A 26,349-nucleotide genomic window follows, 5' to 3' on the forward strand; every position below is an offset into this window, starting at 1 on the left:
AATATAGTAAGATACTGTTAGAAATGCAATTTCCTTATATAATGTATTTTAAAATATTTTCCCATAATATTTAGTTCCCAATCAAAGTTTTTCTAATGGCTCACAATAATCTTTGAAAACATTAAAAATATTTTTTATTTACTTTAACAGACTCCTTCTGTGAAGACTAGATCAAAAAGGAAGTATTTGGAGAAAACATTGAACTTCACTCAGATAGAAGTCCCAGAGTTGCTCAATTGGGTTATTTTGAATAATAAAATAATACATTTTTATGGTAACAAATTCCAAGATTTGATTGACTTTGAAGTAATTGGACACCTTTTATCATAACATTTCAGAAACACTGTCAAAATAAAATATTTTTGTAACTACTGAAGTGTTATTATGTTTGAAACTCAGAAGCAATTTTATTTGTTGTTTAATACCTTGTTGCTTTCGTGGATCATAAATCTGAAGCCCAAACAGGGGTGGTCTTTCTCGCCTCAGTAATGTCACCACATTCGTTATCAAATCTAGTTGAAAAATGGAACCATTCATGTAATCAGTCCAGAACACGTAATTCCCATGATGTGACAGTCCAAAAGGATGGTTCAACTCTTTCCCACTGTAAACAACCTGTGAAATGTAAACACATTGTGAAAGTTCAGAACTGACCTTTAGAAACATAAGTATTTAAAGTAGTTTTCAAATACACATAACATATAGTGATCCAACTAATATCTTAACTCATATTTTCTTTCAGTATATTTGAAAAATAGATTTCACAGTATGAACTATTTTTTCTGTTTCTAGAACTCGTTATTTGAAGGAGACCATTTATATTTCACTTATTTAAATTCTCTCATATTTGGCTTTACATGTATGGTCAAGAAATGCAAACGTTAAAATGACTTTGTCTGACATTCTTCCCTGTGTCTTTTCTTTGTAATATTACAGATTCATATCCTGGGATAGAAATTGACCTGAGTAATTAGTGTCATTGTGTATATTGCAATATTGCTCATCCAATAGCCAAGGGACACAAGGTGGTATTAAGACATTGGGAGTGAAAGGGATCTTTCTATTTTAATTGAGCAATTGCAATTTGAAGAAATTTAGGAGATGACAAGGAAGAAGATAAATATTTTCATTTTGAACATAGAAACACTAATAGTAAATAGTTAATCTAGGTTAGTATGCTAATTTCAATTCTGATTATCTTGATATCTTCTTTACATTCCAGTTTTATATATTTTTTTGTTTAAATAGAGGGATCATGTGATAGGTCCTGTTTCACATGTAGGGGGAAAAAGGAATAATACCTCCAATAATGATAATACTTTTTCAGCTTTTGCCATTTATAAAATGGATTGTATACAATATGAAAAAGCATATTATACTCACTTCATTTAATATTAGAGAATTCAGAAAGTTATCCAAATAATGTAGGGTTTGCAATCCAAATTTTGCTCCTTTTTTTCAGAATTCTTCATAATAAATTTTCATACAGTGAATAATTGAGACAGTGTCTTATTTATTTTCTCGCCTCAACCTAAGCTAAAACATGGGCCATTGAAATGTTATGTCTACTATGTACACATCGACATCTTCAAGGAAATCATAAATATTTATTTAGTATCTGTTAAGTATGTGACAGGTTAAATGGCAATGAATTTTACTCATTTGGAGAAAAATATTTAAAGCACTGTTAGAGTGAGTCAATGACTGAAATAGTCTTAACTGATTAGTATACTATTTATTTCTCAAACAGAATTCATAATGAATGGGCTTAGCCAATTGAGCAGTCTTCCTTTCCAAAAAGGAAGAAGTGTAGTATCAAAGAAAGCATTTTGATAATTTTAAATATTCCACTTTTCCATTATTTAACTAGACAGTTTGAAGTTAATTTATAATGTTATACATGCTTAGGTAATTATAAGATAAAATATAGAGGTGATGTTTTCTCAACAACATCCTCCATTTACCCCTGAATTTCAGAATCATTTTGTAATGATTCTTCCAAAAAGAGGTAAGAGGAAGTTCATATCTATTCATACCAACAAGCTTGAAGTTCAGTTTATTCTTCTGTTTCAATTTCAATGGCATGAAGTTCTTTATTTTTTTAAAAAAATGCATTATAATTAAGTTTACATAATCTATAGGCTAAATTTCAGCTGCAAAATTTGAAGAAATTTGAATAGAGTAGGGTTGCTTGGTCAGAGCAAGCTCATCAAGAATGTAGAAATGCTGCATTTTAAAGTGGCTCTGATATCCTGAGAGCTTTGAAAAAGCTCACAAATCCTGGCACACCCCGGTGAGCGGGCCTGCTCTCCCAGGAGGCAAATGCCAGCTGCACTGCGCTGCTCAGCCTCCTTCAGCCACCCCACCGAGACTGCTGGCAGCCACCTCACCTCGGAGCGGTGAAAATAGACTTGACAGTATTTTTAACACAGCACCACAAGGCTCTGTGAAAACGCAGAGGCCTGCGGATCCAAACCAGCAGCATCTGTCTCTTACCTTCCTGTGGGTTCCATTCAGAAACACCTTTTCAATATGATCATAATAGGCGTCACACCAGTATAAGGTGCTGGTGTGAAAGTCCAGAGTTAAACCGTTTGGCCACAGCATCTTTGACGTCACAAAAATCTGCCGATTGAAGCCATCCATCCAGGCCTTCTCGATCCTTCCCACGCTGTCGTCTATCTCATCTTCCTCCCAGTCTGTCCAGTACATCCAACTAGGACATTACAAACAAGAGCATGCATGTTATTTAAACCGGCCTCTGCACAGGGGGACACTTCCGCAAACTGGGCACCGCCCTAAAATCTAATGACATTCTGGTTTTTCTCCCACTTAAATGCACACCTGCCAAAGGCAGGAGGCGGCAGGGAAGGAGTAAGGGAAGTAAGCATGGGTCCATCCTTTGGACACGTTACAGGAAACACACTACCACACTTACGGTCTCAGTGAGTAAGCTAACAGCAAGTGACAGACAGATATTGATTTTCTTTGGTGTTGATAGCAAGTTTGGGAAATGGTTTGTGAGGCATGGCTAACTATTTTTAAACGTTGTCCATTTTATAAAACATATAATCAACTATGTAATTAAAAAGCCCATTGACTGACATGCAAACTCCTTGTATAGTTAATGATCAACCACAGACTTTATTTAATCTCAGGTGAATTATTAGTTTTCAAGACAGGCAATAGGAATGTCTTTGGACTAAAAGGCACAATCATACTGCGATTGTTTGGCCAGGTCTAATTTGTCTTCCTGATGCAAATTACCTCATCTTTATTGCTGCTTATTATTACCCCAAAACCCACAGAAGATGATTTAGCGGCACATGAGTTTAATAACAGCAGGTTGACTGACCTTAAGATTTTGAGATTTAATTTCTATCTCAAACAAAAGCTTCTGCCTTGAAGAACAAATCATTCTGTGTAAGCTACAACAGTGGGAGAGGGAATACTGCCATTCCCTCATGAATAAGGTTAAACCCCTCCACCCACGCTGTTTTAGGGTCGTGAGAAAGTGCTTGAGTTATTAAAGTGCAGGCTTTGATTCAGTCACCTCATAAACAACTTTGTAAAGTGCCAAAGCTCTCCTAAGCTGCTTACCCTAGAAATACCCTTATTAGATTCTCTACCTCTCACATTTTGTAGACCCTGAAGAATTTCTGAAGGAATCTGGTAAACATCTGTATCCATGACGAATAATCCTACAGTGATCTAAACGGGCAGATTTGGGACAGCTTAGGCTGAAACACACCATCCAAAATTTTTGCCCATAAAGCTTTTTAAAAAGTTTTCTTAACAGTTTATAATTATGTTGATATGCCTTTTTAGACCTGAGAATGTATGTTAAGATTAGTGAATTTTATTGAGTCAAAATACATTCTGATCCTAGAAATAAACATGGCAATATGCTTATTTTACATCCTGTGTGTTCTTTGAGTAGTTTTATTATTGGAGCAAATTAGGAATAAACAAGAGAGTCATTCTGTTTGCTGTAATCCTATACTAGCTAGGTGTAACTATTCAACTTCAACTACATAAATCAACTCTGTGAAAGGAAAATGTGCAACTTTCGTCTCCCTATTGATACTTTCCTAAAATCTTAAACAGTTAATCAATGCTCTTTTATTCTTGTTGCTAATTTATAACTTGTTAAAATTGCAATTATCTTTCCCTCTAGCTTTTCTTTTGAACATAGTAACACTCTTTTGTGTGTGTGTCTCTAACCCAAATTGCACATGCATGTGTACACCTATATATGTACAGATAAATGAAGAAAAATGAAGAATGATAACAGATATCCTAAACATACTTTGTATTGTTTTATATTTGGGGAAATATTTTGTGATAAGATCTATTACTATGATTATTTTTATTCAAACAAAAGAAAACATTTAAATAAGTGACGCCAATCTGAGAGAGACTATATATGCTATCATCATCTACCCACTTCATTATCTGACTGAAAATTATATAGTAAAAGCCTATAATCATCATCAAATGTGAAGGTTCTTAAATACAGAAAATAGAAAACATAACCTATAAAATAAGCAGAAACAAATATAAATATTGTTATATATGGATCTTGGGGTAGCCATCAAATCAAAATAATGTTAAGCTGGCCTTCTGCTAGTACAGCAAGAAAAAAATATACCTCTAATTTTCAAGTCCCGTTCAAATAAAAGTTTTCCTAGCATTTCTGCCAAAACAGGCTCTTTCCTTTGTTTCTTGTTGACATCTTTTAGTTTTATTATCTATTGCATTTATTTATTGAATTGCATTTAATGGTGCTGCATAGCTGATAATTCCAAATAAAGATAAACATAATTAAAGGCAGGGATTTTTTCTTATTTATATGTGTACTTGTAATACTAAGCTTGGCTTTGCTGATATTAACCATGTTTCTAAATTAAATTGTATTATCTGATGGTCAATCCTAGAAATATCCTAATCCTAAGAGTTTCTCTGTAATGGAAGTAAAACAAATTTTATTGTTGAAAAAATTGATTTGGTTGCTGTTATGATATTTAGCTGTTAACAAGAGGGTGTTATGCTATTAATTGAGATATGGCTGCACGAGATCCTCTATGGGGGGAAACATGACCTCAGCTTTGGACAGAGTCGTATGGATGATGTTTTGAGAAGTGAGAACTGGAAATGCAGGTTTCTAAGTTAGTGATATAAATTATGAAGTGTGAAATTATTAGGAGGAGGGAGTTCATCTGCAGTGATTAGCTGGGGAACAATGACATCCTAATTGACTCCTCCTCCCACTTTATCCCCATTTCAACAATCTAATTAGGCCTGCAATCTAATCCTCTCAGTCTCTCTTGTCTGCCCCCCCCTTTTCTGTTCCTATTACAAATGCTACAGTCTGTCTTTCATCCCTTTTCAAGGGAACACCTAATGGGTTGCTTCTCATATACCTGTCACATTGCTATCACTTGTCTTCCTAAATCATGAATTGAAAGGTATGGCTTTTATCTTCAAACCTTCCAATTACTCTGTTGTCAGCAAAATAAATTCAAACTTTTAATCACAACATTGAAGGTTTCTGCTTAGGTCTAGCCTCATCTCCTACTCTGTTCCTTCACATTCCTCCTGCTGCAGCTTTAATGAGGGCATCTCACCTCAGAACTGCCTCTGACTTCCTTTCCTCTAAACAGTTAGCTATACTGTCCCTTCAGAACAGTGACTGACCTGATGACTGCACAGCCCAAGCCCTTGGGATAATTTTGTTAACCTTGGAATCCTATTCATCCACTAGTGCTCAATTCTGTATTAAAAACCTCAGTAATTTCTGAGGATCATGTATATCTTTGTTTTATTTAATAGGTAATTGTGTGTGTGTGTGTGTGTGTGTGTGTGTGTGTGTGTGTGTGTGTATACAAGCACACCAGATTATAAACTCCTTCAGGACAATTATTGTCTTATTAATTTATATTGATCTATATGGTAATAAAAAATATACTTTAATGAAAAATAAATGAATCCTTAACTGACTCTATAATTGGTTATGAAGCTTTTGATGAAACACCTCTGAAAGAGTAATTTTGTTAAGCTGCAAGTAGATATTATGGTAGAAACAATGTAAATAAATCGTTTTTTTCCTGAAGTTTTGCTTATAGATATACTGTGCTATTTTAAATGGAGTTTTCAGAACTAAAGTTTCTTCTTCATTTTAAAAATTGTATTAGGGTCAAACAACTATTTGGATAATTAAACTTGTATAGTTACATTTCTATTTCTACTGTCTTCCTCTCCATTCTTCACAGAATAGTGAAATTAGTATTTTTAATACAAACATGATTATATTAATTTCCTATTTTAACACTGAAGACAAAGTACAAAGCTCTCATCCTGGTGGGCAAGGGCCCACTGCCCTTCACAATTGCATCTGCGTCACCTTCTCCCTTGCTATCTGCAATCCAACTCCACTGTCTTCATTTCAGTTTCTCTGACACTCAATCCTTGTCCCACTTAATATCCTCAAATGTACCATTTTCTGTATCTGAAACACTCTTTTCCTCACTGTCCATGGCTGATTTCTTCTCTGCAATGAAGTCTCAGATTATCTGATGGCTCCTTAAAGAGGCATTTCAGCAAACTTATTTAAACAGGTTTCTACCCTTAGTCTTCACCTTGCTGTTTTCCTCCATCCCTTTCGTCTATCTCCTCACCCCTCACCTTGCAGGTAACACAAGATTCTTCATAAGGTTAAGGCTATGCCTATTTTATTAACCATTACATACCTGGTACAAAGCTCTGGGCATAGTATATTGCTAGGGAAAAATATATACATACACACACATATATATGCACATATGTATCTGTTTTACAGGTGGGTGCATAAGAATTCTAGTCTATTTGAAACTCCATAGAATGAAAAAGGTATTAGAGTCATTCTTTGTAGCACTAGAGACAAATATAGGGTCAGTTATAAGGCAATAATCACAGGGATGCAGATACTGCCTTAATAAAAAGAAAAAAAAAGTCATATCAATCAGAATTTCCCTCAAATATTACAAACTATGTAGATGCTATAGGTTTCAAATAAAGTTGAATGCCTGCCTACTAGGGAAGTGTTGAAAGAGATTCCTGAATTTGATGGGAGAGATGGAACTAGTGGCTTCTCAATGCCCTCCCTAATCATATGATTCTATGACCTCCATATTTGCATCATCTTCCTGAGCATCACAACAAAGACCCTTTCACTCTATCAAAATATATTTTTTCTCTAACAGAATACTGAGAAAGAAGATGCTGTTTTAAGGCACATTCAAAACATCTTGCTTCAAGTAGAATTAGACAGTGTGGAATAAATAATTTTCTCTTAAAATTAATATTGGCTTGGTTTAAAGGTCAGATAGATGAGTTGGTTTAAAAGCCCAGGAATAGAGTAGATAATTATAAAATCTACACAGACAATCACTGAAATTACTTTATAATTATGCTTCCAGAAACACATACAATGAATTCATTCACTACTTGGTTGTCAGCCTCAGAGGAAGCACCCTGATTGAATTTGCAGCTGTTCTCCACACAAATAGTTCTAGAAAAGGTGATCTCAGCTTATAAGGGAGTCATATGCTTACTATTTAATTAAGTCTGTTTTGTATGTATGTCATAATATATGAAAAAGATTCCTTTTGTGATGCTGTTTTGAAACAGTGACATGTAAGTCATGGAGAGGGTAAAAAACCACACATAACTGCTGTACATGTAAAATATGCAATCTACTCAATTAATTCTGAGATTCTGTTAGGAATTTTCACATTTATCCAATATTTCTATATGCTCAGTATTATATTCAGGTAATAACTCTGAATAAACATCAAAGGGAAATATGTTCCCAGGAATTGCACAAAATATTCCACCCAAAAACAAATAGTGTACACTGTAAAATGATGTCATTGTATGGAAACTATGGTTATGTTTAAAATTATATGATTACCACTCTAGACTACCGTATTTAAAAAGTAACAGCGTATAGTGGCTATGAGTCAAGTCTTGGAGACAAGCGGCTGGGGTTTAAATCTACCCAATCTCTTAGTAATTAAACAGTATTTTGAAGATCAGTTACCAATTTCTTCTTTGTAAAACAAGGATGAGGTTAGCAACTAATTCAAAGGATTGTTTTGAGGACTGCAGAACAGGAGCAAAGTGACCCATTTAACTAAATGCCTGGCCCACACATCAAGTGTACAAAAACTTGGCTATTTTTGAATACATTAAATTTCAACAGCCTTTAAAAAGTTAAATTGATTGATTCTCTGATTATTTATCTTGGTGTCAGGCTGTCTAAAATGGAGAATTATGGTGCTTGTCTGACTAAATCAAGTAAATATATCCTTCATACAAATGATCTGTTTATTTCAGTTCAATGTATTTTGACATGTTTATTTAGCACATTCTCTAGGGGAGCAAATCACTAAATAAGTAACTTTTTCCAATCAGACCATTCATGTGTGAATTCACATATGAATTTAAAAAACAAATGTATTTAATATAATTTTCCTTACATAAAGCTAATAAAGATTTCATACCCATTAACAGGATCTACCACAATCCCTCTGGGATGGGACATCTCTCCCTCCAGAAGAGTCTTCCGACTCTGAGCGGCCTTCTCCAGCCTGGCCACGTTAATGGTCTTTCTGGAGCCATCGTTTGTCCAGTAAAGGTTATGTCCGATCCAGTCCACAGCAATGCCCTCCACATTGTCCAAGTCTGAAAAAGCAAGAACAAGAAAGGAACACATTTCTCAATAGTGTCCACTGATTATGTTCTGCTTCATAAAAAGTTTAATTAAAAAAGAAATGATTTCTTCATAGTGTGATTTGTGCAGATATTATCATCCCATAGAACATTGTTCAATTTTATTTTGAATGCCATTGTGCTTGTTTTTTCATTGTATGTTCTTTACATTTATTTCTTTAATTAAAATGTTTTGATGCTGACATTATTGCAGGTGGCCCCCTTTTCCCACCTTTACCCACCCAACCTCCTCCTCCCTTGGTCTTCACCTATTTATAGTCCATGGTCATGGAGGATGAATATATGTTCTTTAGCTAATCTTTTCAACTTCATTATCCAATCCCCTCCCACCCACCTCCCCTCAGGTACCAGACAATCTGTTCCATGTATCTATATTTCTATTAAAGGACACAATTGCAGCTTCTATAAGATATCCTATATAATAAAAGCCTAGGTGGCATCGCGCGACACCTTCGTGTGACATTGTCACAAGATGGCCACCACGATGTCATCACAAGATGGCCTCCACAAGATGGTCACCACAAGATGGCTAGCAGGGGAGGGTAGTTGGGGGTGATCAGGCCAGCAGAGGAGGGCAGTTGGAGGTGATCGGGCCGGCAGGAGAGCGGTTAGGGAGTGATCAGGCTGGCAGGCAGAGGCGGTTAGGGGTAATCAGGCAGGAAGGCGAGTGCTTAGGAGCCAGTGGTCCCAGATTGTGAGAGGGATGTCTGACTGCTGGTTTAGGCCTGATTCCAGCAGTTGGACATCCCCCGAGGGGTCCCAGATTGGAGAGGGTGCAGGCCAGGCTGAGAGACACCTCCTCCCGTACACAAATTTTGTGTACTGGGTCTCTAGGAGGCAATAATAATCCAAAATAATGTTATTCTATCTAATAAAAGGGTAATATGCAAATTAACCATCACTCTATCACAAAGATGGCGGCGCCCATAACCACAAGATGGTGGCGCCCAGTCCACTAGCCCCGCTGGAGTCCCCCCAGTCCCGGGGGGTGGCCACTGAGAGTGGGCAGCATGAGCAGCATGGTGGAATGCTTGCTGGGTAGGGGGGGAATGCTTGCGTTGTTGCCCTGGCAACTAGGCAAGCATTCCACACTTGGCCGTGGATAGGCCTCTGGGCCGTGGAGAGTCTCTGGGCAGCAGGCACGGAGTGGCCAGGCCCTTCAGAGAGCTACTGGCACAAGGATTCGTGTGTAGGGCTACTAGTAAATATATAATATTACAAATTCACCTAATTTAAACACTTAACAGAAAGGGAAACTCTAAAACTTTGAAAGTGAAGATTTAAAATCTACTAGAGGCCTGATGCATGAAGATTCGTGCAAGAATGGGCCTTCTTTCCACTGCCTGCCGGGACTGCCTTTGCTCTGGCCTGGAGCCACCTTTCTGCCTTCCCACACTGCTCAGAGGCCTAGAGTGTCTGGGGCAGTGCAGAATGCCTGTGTTGTCACCATGGCGAAAACACAAGTGTCCCGCCATCGGCCGCTCAGCGCCTGTGCATGCAAATTAACCCACCATCTTTGTTGGGTTAATTTGCATACTCACTCCTGATTGGCTGGTGGGTGTCATGGAGGTATGGTCAATTTGCATCTTTCTCTTTTATTAGTGTATATTATCACATAAGAGATATAGAACTGAGATAAAAATCCAAGACAGATAACCAATGTAGAGATCTTTAAAAATGCACTGCTCTTATGGTGGGTCCTGTTCTCACATTTTGCCATTTTGTAAACTACCTCCAAACTTTCTACAACATAGTAATCACAGTTCCATTCCTCTACTGCATGAGAAATTATTGTGAACGCCTTCTTTTCTTTCAAAACCAGGGAAGCCTCTTCTTCCTGCATATGAGATAAGGAACTGCAACTTAGTGGACAAAGCAAGAAGTAGTACATTGGAGACAGAGTGGTTCATTCACACCCTATATGGCATTTATTGCCTCATATGCAGATGTAATACAGATTTGATATTATCATATTATTTAAAAATATATATTTTATTTATTTATTTTAGAGGGCAAGGGAGAGTAAGAGAGAGAGATAGAAACATCAATGATGAGAGAGAATCCTTGATCAGCTGCCTCCTGCATACCCCACATTGGGGATGGAGCTGCCCTGACTTGGAATTAAATCATGACCCCGGTTCATAGATCGATGCTCAATCACTGAGCCATGCTGGCTAAGCACTATTATAATATTCTTTAATTGCACAACCCTTCTGACCTTGTAAAGAATGAAAATTTTCTTTTGTAACCTTTCCTGCTAATCAGTATATGCCCTGACTCAAAATGACTAATACAACATGTGATCTGATCTAACTGAAAATCTCATTATAGTGAATTAGATATGTTCTCAATTTCACTAAGCTATCTGCTTCATTACCATCCAGTATGAGTAATTTTCACAGGTTAATTATGCCTATGTTTTAAAAAAGGTTTAATTTTATCTTTACTTTATTGACAATTTTATGAGCACTCTCCTACAATGGCATAATGGAAAGATATAGTTTTTTTTTGTTTTTCTATTTGTCATTGTCTGACTGATTTTTATCTCATTAGAACTATACTCCAGCATGGAAACTTCCTTCCTCAACACCCTTCTTATTTTTAAAATGTTTCCTTTTGACCCCTGACATGAGACTTTTTTTTTTTTTTTTTTCATATTAAGCAGTTTCAACATTAACTGGATTGAAATTTTGTTTCTGACACTTGGGTAAGCAACTGAGTCACTTTGATTCTTAAATTATCCATTTGTAAAGTGAAGATAATAGCACCTATGCTGTAGTGTGATAACAAAGTGTAAATTAGCTATTGCATGTAAAATAGCATACTGCCTGGAACATTGTAAATTCTCAATATATGTTAGTTTTTATTAATTTATCAGGTAAAAAATATTTTATATAAATCCTGTATCTTTTCCTTTTGAGTGCTACTTGATAGAAATATACTTTATGTTTTCTTAAATGATTATTCAATACTATTTTCTGGAATTTTGACTAGTGACAAACTTTAACTATAAATTATATATCCAGAGTCAGTTGTGAATAAATAGTAAGAGTGGAATTGCATTGAATTCTAAAAAGCAGAATTTGAGTGGATTCTGCCTTAATTGGGTTGTTTGTGTTATCTTTGATAAACAAGTGTTTGAACGGGATAAAGTAGTAGTTAGAATCCAAGTTCTGGGATCACACAGCCCAGGTTCTGCCACTCACTACACTATTTCTCTACCTGAGGGATTTCCTTAGCCTTTCATTCTTCAACTTCCTGATATTTAAAATGGGTGTAATGTTTCCTTAATAGGCCAAGGAAATACATGAATATTCAAATACAAGAAAGGCATTTGATAAAGAGAAACTTGCTTAGAGTAGATTTCCAAAATTCATAGTATTGTTTTGAGGATTAAATAAATTAATATGTGTGAAATTATTAAAATAGGTTTTTACATAGTAAATGTTATATAAATGTTGCAATTATACCATTATTAGAATAATCTTCCCTTTAGCTACCTATCTAATCTGTTAAGATAGCAGTGAAGCAATTAGCCTAGAGTATTTTCTAATGTTGCTATTTTTATGTCTGTTTTGTTTGTTTTTTTCTGTTCTGGGAAGAATGAAGCTGAATACAAATTTTAAAGAAACTCCTAAAAGAATCTATGTGGAAACTGAGAATCTTTTCAGGTTATGGTTAACAGAGAACAGAAGAAATTTCTTTCTTATACTTGTAGGACAAAGCCTAAACAATCAGTGAATGCTTTTCTCAACAAATTATACATTGATAAGGGAAGTTGTCTGCCTCCATATCATATGTATAAGCCTTTAATTATTCTATAACTTAGATGGAATGCTAAGACACATAGAGCATTGGTTTTATGTACATTTGATTTTTTATTCAAGTGGGTTGGCTTGGGGCCTGCCTGAGATTGACTATTGTAAACTCTATGACCAACATCCTTCAACATGGTAATCAGGACATATGAAGTTTTATGGCACTCTGGTTTCAGACAATGTCCATGAACAATATAGATACTATTTTCTAGCCCAAAGAAACACATGCAAATTCAAATGCAAGAAAGTTGTTTGATAAAGACAAACTTATTAAGAATAGATTTTTTTGATACCGTTGGATAGAGTTCAAGTATTCTACATTCAAAATTCAACATTCGCACCTATATTGCTGTTATTATTATTATTACTACTCGAGGCCCAGTGCACAAAATTCGTGCATGGGTGGGGGGTCCCCTCAGCCCAGCCTACACCCTTTCCAATCTGGGACCCCTTGCGGGATGTCTGACTGCCAGTGAACATCCCTCTCACAATCCTGGACTGCTGGGTCCTAATCGCTCACCTGCCTGCCTGCCTGGTCACCCCTAACTGCCCGCCCCCACTCCCCCCCCAGCCTGATCACCCCTCACTGCCTCTTTGTGCTGGCCTGATTGCCCCTAACTGTCCCCCGTGCCGGCCTGGTTGCCCCCAACTGCCCCTCCCTGCCAGCCTGGTCATCCCTAACTGCCCCCCCTGCTGACCTGGTCACCCCATGCAGCCTGCTCGTTCAGTCGTTTGGTCATCCCTCACTAACCCCCCTGTCGGCCTGGTCATAGGCAGCCATCTTGTGAGGGCATGAGGGTTAATTTGCATATCACCTCTTTATTATATAGGATTACATAACTAACAACAAATACCCATTCTCATTAATCAGTGGGCAAGAACTCTCAACACGTTTGTATTTTTTATTTAAGAGAAAAATTCTAGTAAATAATGCTTTCTTGTATTTTTCTTTTTTTTTAGGTTATATGTATATACATTTCATTCTAAGAGAAAAAATGAGACATCCATATAATTCATATTTTAAAAAAGACTTTTTCATGCAGTCTGTAAATACTTAAGATAAATATATTATTCTGGCTCAAATTATTAAAAATATTCCTTTTAAACATTGTTCTATAAAAATAACTTTTACAAATAGACATAATATATAAATGTATGTTTTAAAACATACATCTCATCAAAAGCTATGCTTAAGTGAAAAATTCTCAAAGGTACCGAAGTTATTTCCTACAATTGATACCTAACACTAAGGAAATAAGGATGAATAAGAGATAATAATAAAATGTATAAAATTAAAAGGAATAATTATGCAATTATTTAAAAAATAAGTAGAATTATTTAAACATTAAAACAAACATATAATTTATTTATTTAAAGACTTAAAACTAATAAATAAGACAGAAAAAGTAATTTAAATTAATTTAATAACTTGTATTAGAAAATAAGCATTTTAAAAAAGAGTGGAGAAAAACCTTTTTCTAAAACTAAAATATCATTATAGGTCTGATTTTTTTATATACTACACTAGAGGCCCAGTGCACGAAATTCATGCCTGGGGGGTTGTGTCCCTCAGCCCAGCCTGCACCCTCTCCAATCTGGGACCCCTCAAGGGGTTTATTCTTAATAAGTTTATCTTTATCAAGGATCAGGCCTAAATGGGCAGTTGGACATTCCTCTCACAATCCAGGACTGCTGGCTCCCAACCACTTGCCTGCCTGCTTTCCTGATTGCCACTAACTGCTTCTGCCTGCCAGCCTGATCACCCCATAACCACTCCCCTGCCAGCCTGATTGATGCCTAACTGCTCCCCTGCCAGCCTGATTGCCCCCAACTGCCCTCCCTTGCAGGCCTGGTCCCTCCCAACTGCCCTCCCCTGCTGGCCATCTTGTGTCCACATGGGGCAGCCATCTTTGACCACATGGGGGCAGCCATCTTGTGTGTTGGAGGAATGGTCAATTTGCATATTACTCTTTTATTAGATAGGAAATTTATGGAAAAGAAGAGAATTAAAGTTTTATATATAAAAAATACAATCTTCTACTTTAAAAATGGATCTAAGATTTTTTTAAAAAAATCAACAAAAAGGCTGTGAGCAGTGTTCTCAGTATTAAGGTGCATAAGCTGTCTATCCAGAGTAATCAATGTCTTGATGCTTTACAGTAGAATTTAATTAACATAATAAGGAATTAATTGGAAATCATACCCCACAATTTCCATGATAAAAGCACAGTGCCTGCATTTTTCTAAGTTATCCACGTTTTCCTATCCTTAGTGTGAATATTATTTTTCTGTTCAGGAATCAAGTATTACAAAAGTGGCTGCAAGAGTTCAGGGTGTGGGCACATGTCTTAGATAACTGCATGTGCAGTGTGCATGTAGATATGCTTCCAGCCAGGGATGCAGCAACTTGCCTCAGAGTCAGCACTTGGACAGCTCTCCTGCCTCATATTCATGTAGTTCAATTACTACAGATTCTCTTTGTACATTTCAATATGGACTAAGGCATCCACGCATAAGTATATGACATGAATGAATTAAACTGATTTAATTAGTAGTGTGGCAGTAAAATTTGCCCGCTGAATTTTTTATCTCATGAGGTTACAGAAGTCTTTGGTCACACTGAAGTTTTCTATATCATCTGTCCCCAAAGGCCAGCTGAGACTAATGCTGTCATCCTCATTCTCATTCCAAGTCCCTTCTCAGTTCAGTTATTAGGTCAAGGAGGGTGAATACACAACTACTCTCAATCAGAAAAAATATTTGCTGCTGTACTTAAAGAGATATGTAAAGTACATATAAGGGTCTTATTTTTCAGATGAGCAAAATATATGAAAACATAGTGGTTTTCTTCTATTATCAAAAGCAAATGGTCAGTTTCAGTTTGGGGAGAGGGTAATGCAGATTGTCTATAACATTTCATCTTTGATGCAGTGATGAGCATATTAAGAGTAAAGAGAGTACCACAGCATGCATTATAGTCACCAGTAAAATAATCTAAAGTAATGATCAAAATGAAAGGTTTCAAGAAATGTTAAGAAATCAATTTTACCCTACTTATAAGCCAACAAGTTAGCACATTATGGTTTCAAGGATGATGATAAATGATGCAAGACTTGTAGATTAGGTATAAAGGATTGTATTACTCATGGCACAGCAAGCAGAGTAGTTATCAGCAGATTGGTGTCTGTTCCCTTTACTCCAAAGCCCCAGGGAAGTGAGTGGAATGGACCCATATGGATGCCTTCACAAAGTGCATTGCGTTAGAGCAGAAGAATTCTGAATTTAGGAAACCCAAAACTATATTTATCTATCTATCTATCTATCTATCTATCTATATCTATATCTATATCTATATCTATATCTATATCTATATCTATATATCTATCTATATATCTATCTATATATATAAAAGCCCAGTGACCCTAACAGCGGAACAACCGGAATGACTGGTCGCTATGACGGGCACTGCAGCAGCCAACCATCCTGATCTGGGCCCCACCCCCAATCACCCCCCACACCCTGATCAGGGGCGGGACTGGTGGCCAATCGCCCATGGCCCCTCCCCCAGCCATCCGTAGCCCTTTGCCCTGGCCTATCAGTCCCCCCAACTGGCCCCGATGGGGGGGTCGGCTGGCAAACCTCCTGGGGTCCCCCCTAACAGCTGGCCGGCCCCCTGATAGGCCTCGATTGCTGACCAGGATGAGGGACCCCATCTATGCATGAATTCGTGCACCGGGCCTCTAGTACACTAATGAAAGGGTAATATACTAATTAGAGAAGATAGACTGGACATTTTCCAGATGTCCTTCCAGACAAAGACATGGTGGCGGGGGCCAAGGCAGAAGCAGTTAGGGGCAATTAGGTCAGCAGGGGAGAGCAGTTAGGGGCGATCAAGTCAGCAGGGAAGAGCAGTTAGCGGTGATCAGGCTGGCAGAGGAGCAGTTAGGGGCATCAGGCAGGCAGGCAGAGGCAGTTAGGGATGATCAGGCAGGCAGGCAGGCAGGCAGAGGCAGTTAGGGGCAATCAGGCAGCAGGCAGGCAGAGGCGGTTAGGGGTGATCAGGCAGACAGGCAGGTGAGTGGTTAGGAGCCAGTGGTCCTGGTTTGGAGAGGGTGCAGGCCGGGCTGAGGGACGCCCAGTGTGCACGATTTTTATTTACCGTGCCTCTAGTATATATATATACAAGCCTAAGCAACCAAACGACCAGTCAACCAGTCACTATGATGTGCACTGACCACCAGGGGGCTGACATTCAATGCAGGAGCTTCCCCCTTGTGGTCAGTGCATTCCCATGGTGGGAGTGCCACTCAGTGACCTTACTGAGCTGCAGAGGCAGTAGATGCAGTGGGGCCAGGATGAGCGGGAGCAGCACAGTGCCAGGCTTGGGCTCGGGCTCCTCCCCTGCCACTTCACACACTACTACATCCCTTGGGGGATGTTGGACTGCTGGTTTGTGAGAGGGCACAGGCCAGGCTGAGGGACCCCACCCATGCATGAATCTGTGCACCAGGCCTCTAGTATTTTGTAATAGGCAATAAGTGCCCTGCCTTTTGCACTGGAGGGACACTCCATGTCTTCTTCCAAGGCTCTTTTCTGTACTAACATCCTTGTAAAGACACTTCTAAATAAAAGGCACTAAGTGCCTCATTTTAAAACATGCAAAAATGTGAGGAATCCATGAAGAATTGTCACCCCAGGAAAGGTCCTGAAAAGTCATAATTTGCTAGTTTTTAATAAATGAAGATATATAGAACCAGTAAGTTATTGTGAAAATATGATCTTAAATTATAATCCTTTCTGGGTTCAGGCTATTGCTCTCATTGTCATTCACTATTGATTTATACCACCACACCTTATGTGTGATGGCTGGTTTTATAAGTCAATTTGGCTAGGGCACAGCACACAGATTATCAGTCTGGATAATGCTGGGAAGGTATTTTACTAGAGGCCCAGTGCACCAAAATTTATGCACTGGAGGGGGGGGGGGGGCGGTGTCCCTCAGCCCAGCCTGAGCCCTCTCACAATTCGGGACCCCTCGCATAGAGTCCCTAGGCCTGGCTGGTGATCAGGGCCTATCGGGACTTTCCTGCCCCCACCCAGCTGCCAGCAGATGGCCCCACCCCTGCCACTGCCACTGCTTGCCATCTGTGCGGCGTTTCTCCTCCCCTCCCCTCCCCTGCCACTGGTCACCTCCCTCTGTGGGCAACAGGAATGGGGTGAGATTGCTTGGCTGCCCTGGGCCTCCCTCTGTGGGGCGATCATGGGATGATGATGGGGCCTCCTGACCAATTGCATCACACTTGCTTTGGCTGGCTTGGCACCAGTGAATGTCATAGCGTCGTCATCTGGACAGTCGTTCTGCTGTTCGGTCGTTTGGTCGGTTTGCATATTATGCTTTTATTATTATAGACTAGAGGCCCGATGCATGAAAATTCATGCAAGAGTAGGCCTTCCTTCCCTTGGCTGCCAGCACTGACTTCCTTCCAGCACCCGGGACCCAGACAGCTTCCTCCAGCCACCAGCAGGCACCCGGGACCCAGGCTTCGCTCTGCCCCTGGCTTCATCCAGAAAGATGTCCAGAATGATGCCCAAAGGACATCTGGTATAATTAGCATATTACCCTTTTATTATTATAGACTAGAGGCCTGGTGCACGAAATTCGTGCACGGGGGGGAGGGGTGTCCCTCAGCCCAGCCTGCACCCTCTCCAATCTGGGACCTCGAGGGATGTCCAACTGCCCTCCCTTGCAGGCCGGGTGCTTCCCAACTGCCCTCCCCTGCTGGCCATCTTGTGGTAGCCATCTTGTGTCCACATGGGGGCAGGATCTTTGACCACATGGGGGCAGCCATCTTGTGTGTTGGAGTGATGGTCAATCTGCATATTACTCTTTTATTAGATAGGACAGAGGCCTGGTGCATGGGTGAGGGCCAGCTGGTTTGCCCTGAAGGGTGTCCCCGATCAGGGTGGGGTTTCCCTTGGGGCATGGGGCAGCCTAAGCAAGGGGCCTGTGGTGGTTTGCAGGCAAGCCACGCCCCCTGGTGACCCAAGCAGAGGCCCTGGTATCTGGAATTTATTTACCTTCTATAATTGAAACTTTGTATCCTGGAGCAGAGCCAAGTCTCCTGCTCACTCCGTGGCCGGCAGCCATTTCTGTTTGGATTTGTTCACCTTCTATAATTGAAATTTTGTAGCCTTGAGTGGAGGCTTAGGCCGGCCAGGGCAGGGGAAAGCTTGGCTTCTTCTATCGCCTTGGAAACCCAAGCCTCCCTCCTACTTTCTCCATGGCTGTAGCCATCTTGGTTGGGTTAATTTGCATACTCGCTCTGATTGGCTTGTGGGCGTGGCTTGTGGGTGTAGTGGAGTTAGGGTCAATTTGCATATTACTCTTTTATTAGGTAGGATTGATTTCAGAGAGGAAGGGAGAGGGAGAGAGATAAAAACATAAATGATGAGAGAGAATCATTGATTGGCTGCCTCCTGCATGCCCCACACTGGGGATAGAGCCTGCAACCCAGGCATGTGACCTGACTGGGAATCGAACCATGACCTCCTAGTTCATAGGTCAGTGCTCAACCATTGAGCTACACAGGCCAGGCATCATATTCATTCTTTTCAATGAACACTGCAACATATGTACCATGGAAGGCAGAATAGCTTCCAATTTATGAAACCGCCTATAGATATGCAATGAGTATATACCTCATTTTATAATAATCCATTACAAATTTTTCTATATAATTAGAGTTGTGCTATAAATATTTTAAATATTTTTATTTTTTGTATGTTATGATGTTTTGACATCTTTATAAAAAACCTTTCCATGAGGGGTGGGGTTTGGAGACGGGGAGACTGCCCCTCCTGGAAATAGCCAATTCCTAAGGATAGCAAAGGGTCCAGCCAGGAACATGCCTTTGATTTGTAAACTAACCAATCCAGAGCCCTACCTCCTCTATCCAGTCCCTGTACTCAGGAAATGATATTCCTCTGCATAAATCATCCCAGATCCAGGTATCAGGCAACCAGTGACCTCATACCTGGTCACTGGGCTAGAATTTAAAGCCCAATAAATTATTCAAATTAGCCAAACCTAACCTATTTATCCTGTCCTGCCTTGCCTTCTCCTTGGAGATTTTAATAAAGACTATGGCCTAATGCTTTCCCAGCACTTTTGTCTTCTGCTTCCTGACCAACCCGGTGTCTTTCCCATGTGGCCCTGTGTAGTATGCTGTGCCTCCCATTTCTAGGCCCAGTGAATATAATAAGCTTTGTTTTCTGAGCCTTCTTCTGTATCCTCTTGTGGTCACATCTGTCTAACCAACTCATGAAAAAAAAAAATAAAATATGAGTCCTCATTGTGAGTGGGGAAAAAGAAAGTAATTTCCATTAATGCCCTTGTGCTACCCAATTCTGCCTACTTGCCAAGAGATAACAGGGCAACATTTGCTTGAACTTCTGAAGGCAAAATATCACAGCAGCTATTCTTGCAAATTCCTTTTAAGTCCTATGAAGTAGCTTAGAATTTATTAAAACAAAATGATTTGGAACGTATTGCTTTAATACTAAATTACTCAGTCTCTTTCATATTAGATGAAAAGGCAACTCTATTAGAAATCACTTTTTATTGTTATGTGTTCTAATGTGTTTCATATTTTGCACTTGATCATTTAAACATTCAAACAGTTGCAAGACTTCAATTGGTAATTTCCACTGAACTTTTTAAAGAAGGTTGCAGCACATACTTTGCTTAGGCATCTTGTTTAGTGAAATATACTGATCATTAAATTTCAAGTTGAGCTTAAAAGCCAGAGGCTATACTAGTAAATCTTCATTGTTTTGTCATTACCATGACAAAGAACAATGTGTCATTTCATGTGACCATCCTGCTAGAGCTTACCTTCCTGTCCTACATTAAACAAATACACTTGTTTCAGACTCACATTAATACCCAGAGAGAAAAAAAAAGTATAGTTTAAATGCATGTGTGGGTGATGGGTAAATGTAATAAATCAAGTCAAGTCCTTAATAGTAATTTATTTCAATAAACCCTTCTATAGAGATTGAAGAGAATGCAGTCACAACACTTCTTGGTCTACTGGTAGCCTTACAAACTAAAGCAGTAAGCCAGGGGAACATATAATAATAAAACTAGGCAGAAACCTACCTACAAAGCCAGTATTTTAGAGATAAAAGGAAGCTAAAGAATTATATAGTCAAATGTCCACATTCTACAAATAATTAAATGAACCCCCAGAAAGGTAAAGTGATTCACAAGGACCTGCATTTAGTCAGTAGTCAATACAGTATGCCTAGAAATTTGACTCATGTCCCAATGTACCTATCTCTTTATGTTAAAACTAGAGGCCCGGTGCATGAAATTCATGCACTTGGGGCGGGTGTCCCTCAACCCGGCCTGCACCATCTCGCAATCCTGGAGCTCTTGGGAGATGTCCGACTGACGGCTTAGTGCTGCCGGACATCCTTAGTGCTGCTGTGGAGGCAGGAGAGGCGCTCGCCAGCCATGAGCCTGGTCACTCCCCCTGAGCGGCACTCCCCCTGTGGGAGTGCACTGACCACCGGGGCAGCTCCTGAGTTGAGCGTCTGCCCCCTGGTGGTCAGTGCACGTCATAGTGACCGGTCATTCTGCCATTGGTTGATTTGCATATTAGCTTTTTATCATATAGGATTTGATCTCTAGAACTGTAAATGAAAAATCATAATCAGTAGCAAGAGTCAAGGAAAATTAATATAAGTAATGACTCATTAGAAGGAAAGAGTGGGACATAGAAGGGGGAAAGGAACTGGAGGTCAATAACATCATGAAGTGAAGGATGTTTCCTTCACCAACTTTCTAATAAAAATTTATTATTCTCCATAAACTATAGCTTTAGTTTCTTACCAAAATATATGTGATGGCTAACAATGCAGAGATTCAACAAATGAGTATATGAAGGGAAGTCAAATATTAAATCAAATGTAAGAAAAAATGGAGGCACTGTTATAAGAAGATACATGAGACTAAGAAGACAAAACTACTAAATTCATTGTGAAAAAAATGGTAAAATTTGAGAAAGGTCTTTAGTTAATAGTATTGAATCAACATTAATTTTATGGTTTCACTTACTGTGATATTATAAAATAAGATGTTATTATTAGGGAAATGGAGTGGGGAATATATAGAAATTCTCTGTACTATTTTTAAATTTTTCTACCAGACTAAATAAAAGTAGTTCGAATTAACTTTTAAGACTGTAGTAAAGCATGTAACACAATCTGTAGGAAAAAGGAAGATAGCTGAAATATCGATATTAATGCTATGGTTTCTAACAATTTTGTTGCAGTAAGCTAAATGAATCCTCATGATTTCACAGAAAAACCATAAAGATAATTAGTGCAGAACAAATCATCTAAATAAGTATTCAGTAGAAAACCATTCAAGATAGGTACACAATTATGCAAAATAACAAAAACAAAAAAACATAATTTGAAGCTGTGCAAGAAAATGAGATGTTGATTTAGAGTGCCTGGGAAAGTGTATTAAGACATGAATGTCTCGGATGTGTTAACTAAAAATCATAATTATTTTTTTAATTAAAAAATGTTGTAGAAGTTCAAATGAATCATGAGAATATGGAGAGTTCACCAGGGAAGCCAATTATAAGAACAAATTCAGTAAATACCAATATAACTTCAGATAATCAAATAATAGTAATGATTGATCTTATTTCTTTTTTTAGAACAAAAAGAATCATGCTTCAGTCAATCTTATCTCTGTTTTATCAGTTTTATTACTTTTTTAAAGTAATGGCAACCAAATGAAAGGACCCATTCATTCAGTGAGTAGTAGTTGTACAGCTGCTATATGCCAGGTGCTGTTCTAGACCGTAAAGATCTGTCAATGAATGAAATGAACAAAAACCTCTGAAATCTTGAAGCTTACATTCTTATAGCCAGGCAACAAACAAGCAAATTATACCTAGGGATAAGTACTAAAGAGAAAAAGTAACCAGAGAAAGGGGATAAAGATTCAGGCCCAGAATATGGAATATGTGTAGATGTATAATTTTAGATGGGTGACCAGGAAGGACTAAGGGTGTGGCCTGTAAGCAAGGACATCTGTGAGGTAAAGGAAAGAGGCATGGGAACATCTGGTAGAGCAGTGGTCAAGACACAAGGAACAGCACATGCAAATGCTCTCAAGTGGGACCACACCCAGGGTGTTCAGGGGATGACAAGGAGAATATTGGAGTCAGAGGGATATTACAGGTTATATAGTAGAAAAACAACTTAAATGAAAAAAATATGTTTTCCCTTATGAATTTAAGAGTCCTTACATGAAATATTGAGTCGATTACATGTAAAATCCTCATGAACAATAGAGATAAATGAGTTCTTTTTATGAATTGTGCTAATTTTTGAGGCTCTTATCTGTTGGTATTGAGAGAGACAGTCCCTGGTGGACCTTCCTGAGAGTGCTGAACTGTGAGACATGTATCTTCTGATACTAAGCAAATTCTATAGTTAGTCACACTGGCAACTAAATGAAGGGCACTACCAGGCAGCTGCTGTGTAACTGTTCACTCTACAAAGTGGTGCGGTTTGTGTCTTGTCTCATTTTCCACTCTTGGCTTATCCACAGTGGTGGCAGGTTTACTTCCTGCTACCCTCTAAGGCGAGGTTTCTCAACATGGGCTCTATGGACACTTTGGACCTGAAAATTCTTTGTTGTGAGGACTGTCCTGTGTATTGCATAATGTTTAGCAGCACTAGACTCTATCTCCTAGATGCCAGTAGCACCTCCCCACCCCCAGCTGTGACCAGCAAGACATATTTCAGGAAAGAAAGACAAAATTAACCTGCTCTATAAGGTGAATGAGTATTTCTCAAACATTTTTACTCTATTTTGATTTCTCCAAATATGAATTTATTTGGCATCAAATGAAAAATTCTTTGCCATATTTGTTTTTCAAAGTTGCATGAGAATATTAAATTGGGGTCCTGGCTGGTTTGGTTCAGTGGATGGAGCATCAGCCTGTGGAATGAAGGGTCTCAGGTTCAATTCCAGTCAAGGACACATGCCTGGGTTGCGGGCTCAGTCCCCAGTGGGGGCATGCAGGAGGCCGCCGATCGATGATTCTCTCTCAACATTGATGTTTCTCTCTTTCCCCCTCCCTTCCTCTCTGAAATCATTAATATATATGTAAAGAAAATTTTAAATTTTAGGTAAGTTATAAATACCTTAATAGTTAAAATATCAATGTAACTGTTTCTGACTCAATATGTGCTACCTTCTTCTTTGATGTGCAATAAAGATTTATGAAAAGTTGTTTTAGTAACAGATAAAAAGTGCTAACTCTGGAGCCAGAAACACACTGGTGACTCGTGGAGACAGATATGTATTATTCAAAGATGAAAACAGGTATTTGTTTATATATTTCATATAGTTATCATCACACACATCAAATATGCTAATATCACAATATAGTAATTTAAGTTATCTAAATATTGTTTATTACACTACACGATAACTAAGTTGTTGTTTTGTATCTGAAAATTTCAGAGCCAAATACATATTTTAATGAAAAATTTGATTCCTTCCAAATGTACAGAAAAAGTGAGAAGAAATTCAAAGTTAACATACAGAGGAAAGTTGATAAATATTTAATTTAAGGAAGGCCTGAAAGGTAGTCATCATTTCTTTTTGTCTTATTTTGTGTGTGTGTGTGTGTGTGTGTGTGTGTGTGTGTGTGTGTGTGTATTGGGGAGAGGGGCTAAAAGATATGAGGACACATAATATAGTTTCCTAGTCTAAGTATGAATCTAGAATAAATCTTGTCTGGGATAAAGAGATCTTATAATAGTCTGCTATTATAAATCCATAAAATAAATGTAATTTCTGTTAAATAAGCTATCCTGAAAAATTTAGAGTTATTTTCCCTCTTTTTATCATATATGAAACCTGTGTTTTCTGGATAGTTTTGAATATGTTGTTTCTAAAATAGTTTCTGTCTTGTACACAAATTTATCTCCAGGGCTTAGAACACTGCTTGTAAAGGACGGTTTCAATAAATGTTGCTAGTGTAAATGAAAATATAAATGAATGACTCACTATCACCTAATGAATAATTCCAATATTTCTTCCAATGACATACAAGACCTTCCATTTAATTAACACTAAGCTCTCTCATCACTCTGTAAACCAAGCACACATGCTGGATTATACTACTTTTAGCCGATTGATGTGCTGTTCTGGAATAAAAACAACAACAAAACCTGGACTTAGGTTTCAGAGAGAAAATGGTGTCTTTACTTTCTTTCTGCCTTTCATTTTAGTTTTTATAAAAATTTTCACAATAAGATCCCTTTATTTAGCTATTATGAAGGTAAATGAAATAACATTTAAAGCATCTACAACCAACAGCATTTAATATGTTAGTTCCTTTCCCTGCTCTCTCATGCATAGTTTACTTTCCCATGTCTGTGCCAATTTTACTTCCTATTCCCTATTTTCCTGCAACTCATCATTTTCCAAATCCTTCACTTTTTTGCAAAGCTAAGGGAATATTCTATCTGCTACAGAAATCTCTTATTCTCCCTATAAACTCATCTCTCCTCTAAACTCCCTTAGTACTATAATATTAGTACTATGTCTACATCTCATTCTGACACCACCTGCTGCCTTGTTACATTTCCTGACAGGCATTCACTTTTCCATTTGTTTCTATGAAATATGGGGCAGGATAAAAGTATAATTCATTTTAAAAATTCCTAGTAGAAATCAGTATTAAAGACTTCATAAATATGCATAAAATTAAAAAAATGAATACATGAATGTAAGCACAATAAAGTTGGGTGAAGAAAAGGAAAAACAACATTGGGATGTGTGGCTAACTTATTCATTCCACAATACCAGTGAAGAATACTCTCCTATTACTTCTTTTTTAAAATATATATTTTTATTGATTACAGAAAGGAAGTGAGAGGGAGAGAGAGATAGAAATACCAATGATGAGAGAATCAGTGATCAGCTGCCTCCTGCATGCTCCCTACTGGGAATCATGCCCGCAACCCAGGCATGTGCCCTTGATGGGAATCGAATCCAGGACCCTTCAGTCCATAGGCTGACTCTCTATCCACTGAGCCAAACCAGCTAGGGCCTACTGTTTCAATATGATCATCATTCCAATATTTTCATAGAGTACTAAGTATCTAGAAAAAATTAAATCCTTAGTTTATCTACTTAATTATTAAATCTACTCAAATATTTAGAATTACAGAAAACATTTTATTTGTTTTATAGATACCACCTAATAATCAAACAAATCAAAGAGGAAGTCAAATTTGAGCATAGCCAGATTTTTACCAGAGACATATCATTTAATCAGACTAACTATATATCACGCCCCATGGCTTAATGTATGTCATCACTATTCTCAGGGGCATCAAAAGCAAAACTTGGATAGTTTTTAACTTAAATAAGTACCCTGAATGATAAAAGTGTTATTACTTGAAAAGTACTATGCAATTTGGAAAGTCAATAAAGATAAAATATATTCCTTCCTTGCCATCTTAATGTTGAATGTGGTAGGTAATTTAGAATGTTAGAAATGTACAGATAGGTAAATTATATTCAATAAACAATGAGATGAAATGAGATAATCATGTAAAGTGCTTACCTGGCACATACATTGTAATAAACACTCACTACATTTCCTTTTCTTTCGTTTTTACAGACAAAATATATTGGTGGCTTTATTTATAA

The 26,349-nt window shown here is 38.1% G+C and overlaps 1 protein-coding gene across 1 annotated transcript in view; it reads right to left on the reverse strand.

The window, feature by feature from the left end:
- LRP1B (LDL receptor related protein 1B) overlaps positions 1-26,349 on the reverse strand; it is a 1,704,605-nt gene that overhangs the window by 702,187 nt on the left and 976,069 nt on the right. Inside the window, exons 12-14 of the mRNA XM_054723549.1 lie at positions 8,544-8,724; positions 2,497-2,716; positions 426-615 (exon numbers count right to left, since the gene is read on the reverse strand). Of these exons, the coding sequence (XP_054579524.1) occupies positions 426-615; positions 2,497-2,716; positions 8,544-8,724 (591 nt within the window). The remainder of the gene's footprint in view (positions 1-425; positions 616-2,496; positions 2,717-8,543; positions 8,725-26,349) is intronic.

This window comes from Eptesicus fuscus, chromosome 11 (assembly GCF_027574615.1).
Source record: "Eptesicus fuscus isolate TK198812 chromosome 11, DD_ASM_mEF_20220401, whole genome shotgun sequence".
NCBI lineage: Eukaryota > Metazoa > Chordata > Mammalia > Chiroptera > Vespertilionidae > Eptesicus > Eptesicus fuscus.